The 899-nt window shown below is 38.8% G+C and overlaps 1 protein-coding gene across 2 annotated transcripts in view; it reads right to left on the bottom strand.

Annotated features, from left to right (window-relative positions):
- LOC137739742 (nifU-like protein 1, chloroplastic) overlaps positions 1–128 on the bottom strand; it is a 6,650-nt gene extending 6,522 nt beyond the window's left edge. Inside the window, exon 1 of one of the 2 annotated variants that reach the window (XM_068479430.1) lies at positions 1–128. This exon is cut by the window's left edge and continues 319 nt beyond it. In XM_068479430.1, the coding sequence (XP_068335531.1) occupies positions 1–15 (15 nt within the window). In that variant the 5' untranslated portion in view covers positions 16–128. The other variant, XM_068479431.1, reaches the window with a different exon arrangement.
- Positions 129–899: the final 771 nt, after the last annotated feature.

Below are 899 nucleotides of genomic sequence, written 5' to 3'. Positions count from 1 at the left end.
CGCAAGAGACGCCATGATTGAACAGAGCAAGGGCGTGCATGTCTGTTTCTACCTTTCTGGTAGATCGGGATGGGTTCAATTTATGATTTCGACAAGTTTTTGGGAAGTTTGAGTGAGTTTTACAAAAATATGGTCTGTTTTAATTAAGTAAAAGTATCTGGTTAATTGATTAGTAACGACAGAAACAGAGGTGATTGCTAGCGACAGTTTTAGCAGTCCTCTGGTTGTCGCCATTGCTTAGCGAGCCATTTAGTTGAGGTGAGCCACTCGTAATCCTATTTAAGTTAGTTTTTATAGATAACAAACACAGAATTACATTAACATTTAATTTAGTTCTAGTAAAATCTAATGATGACAAACAAATGCACCATTAATTCATAACCCCTACCCCCTCCCGCCGCTGTCCGGGGGGGGGGAGAGGGGCATTTAGTTGAGACGAGTCTCTCGTAATCCTATTTAGTCTCTGCAGATAACAAACACAACGTTGACATGTAGTTCAGTCTAGTAAAACCTAGTGATGACAAACAAATGCACCATTAATTCATTACGATTTAATTAGGTTAAAGGCAACTGCTACTTGAATACTTCCCTGTTAAAAAGCGGGCATTGATTTTGATTTCCCCGTTATTCAACAAAGAATGCATATTACGCATAAGTGCATATGAAACTGCTCACTTTACATACATGCTACAAACATACTGCAATTGAAACTCGGAGTCAGACCTGCAATGAGAAAAACCTTGCAGCTATGAAACTCATCAGCGACTTTAACCATAATCGCGTATGAAACTTCCGGAGCTATGAAACTCGAGTCAGATTGATAAATGCGAAAACCTTGGGAGATTCTGCTACATCAGTAACTAAAAAACTCAAACCCAACCAATACCAATTAGAAAGTA

The sequence above is a fragment of the Pyrus communis genome, chromosome 7 (genome assembly GCF_963583255.1).
Source record: "Pyrus communis chromosome 7, drPyrComm1.1, whole genome shotgun sequence".
Lineage (NCBI taxonomy): Eukaryota > Viridiplantae > Streptophyta > Magnoliopsida > Rosales > Rosaceae > Pyrus > Pyrus communis.
This window is presented reverse-complemented; position numbering and strand designations above follow the sequence as displayed.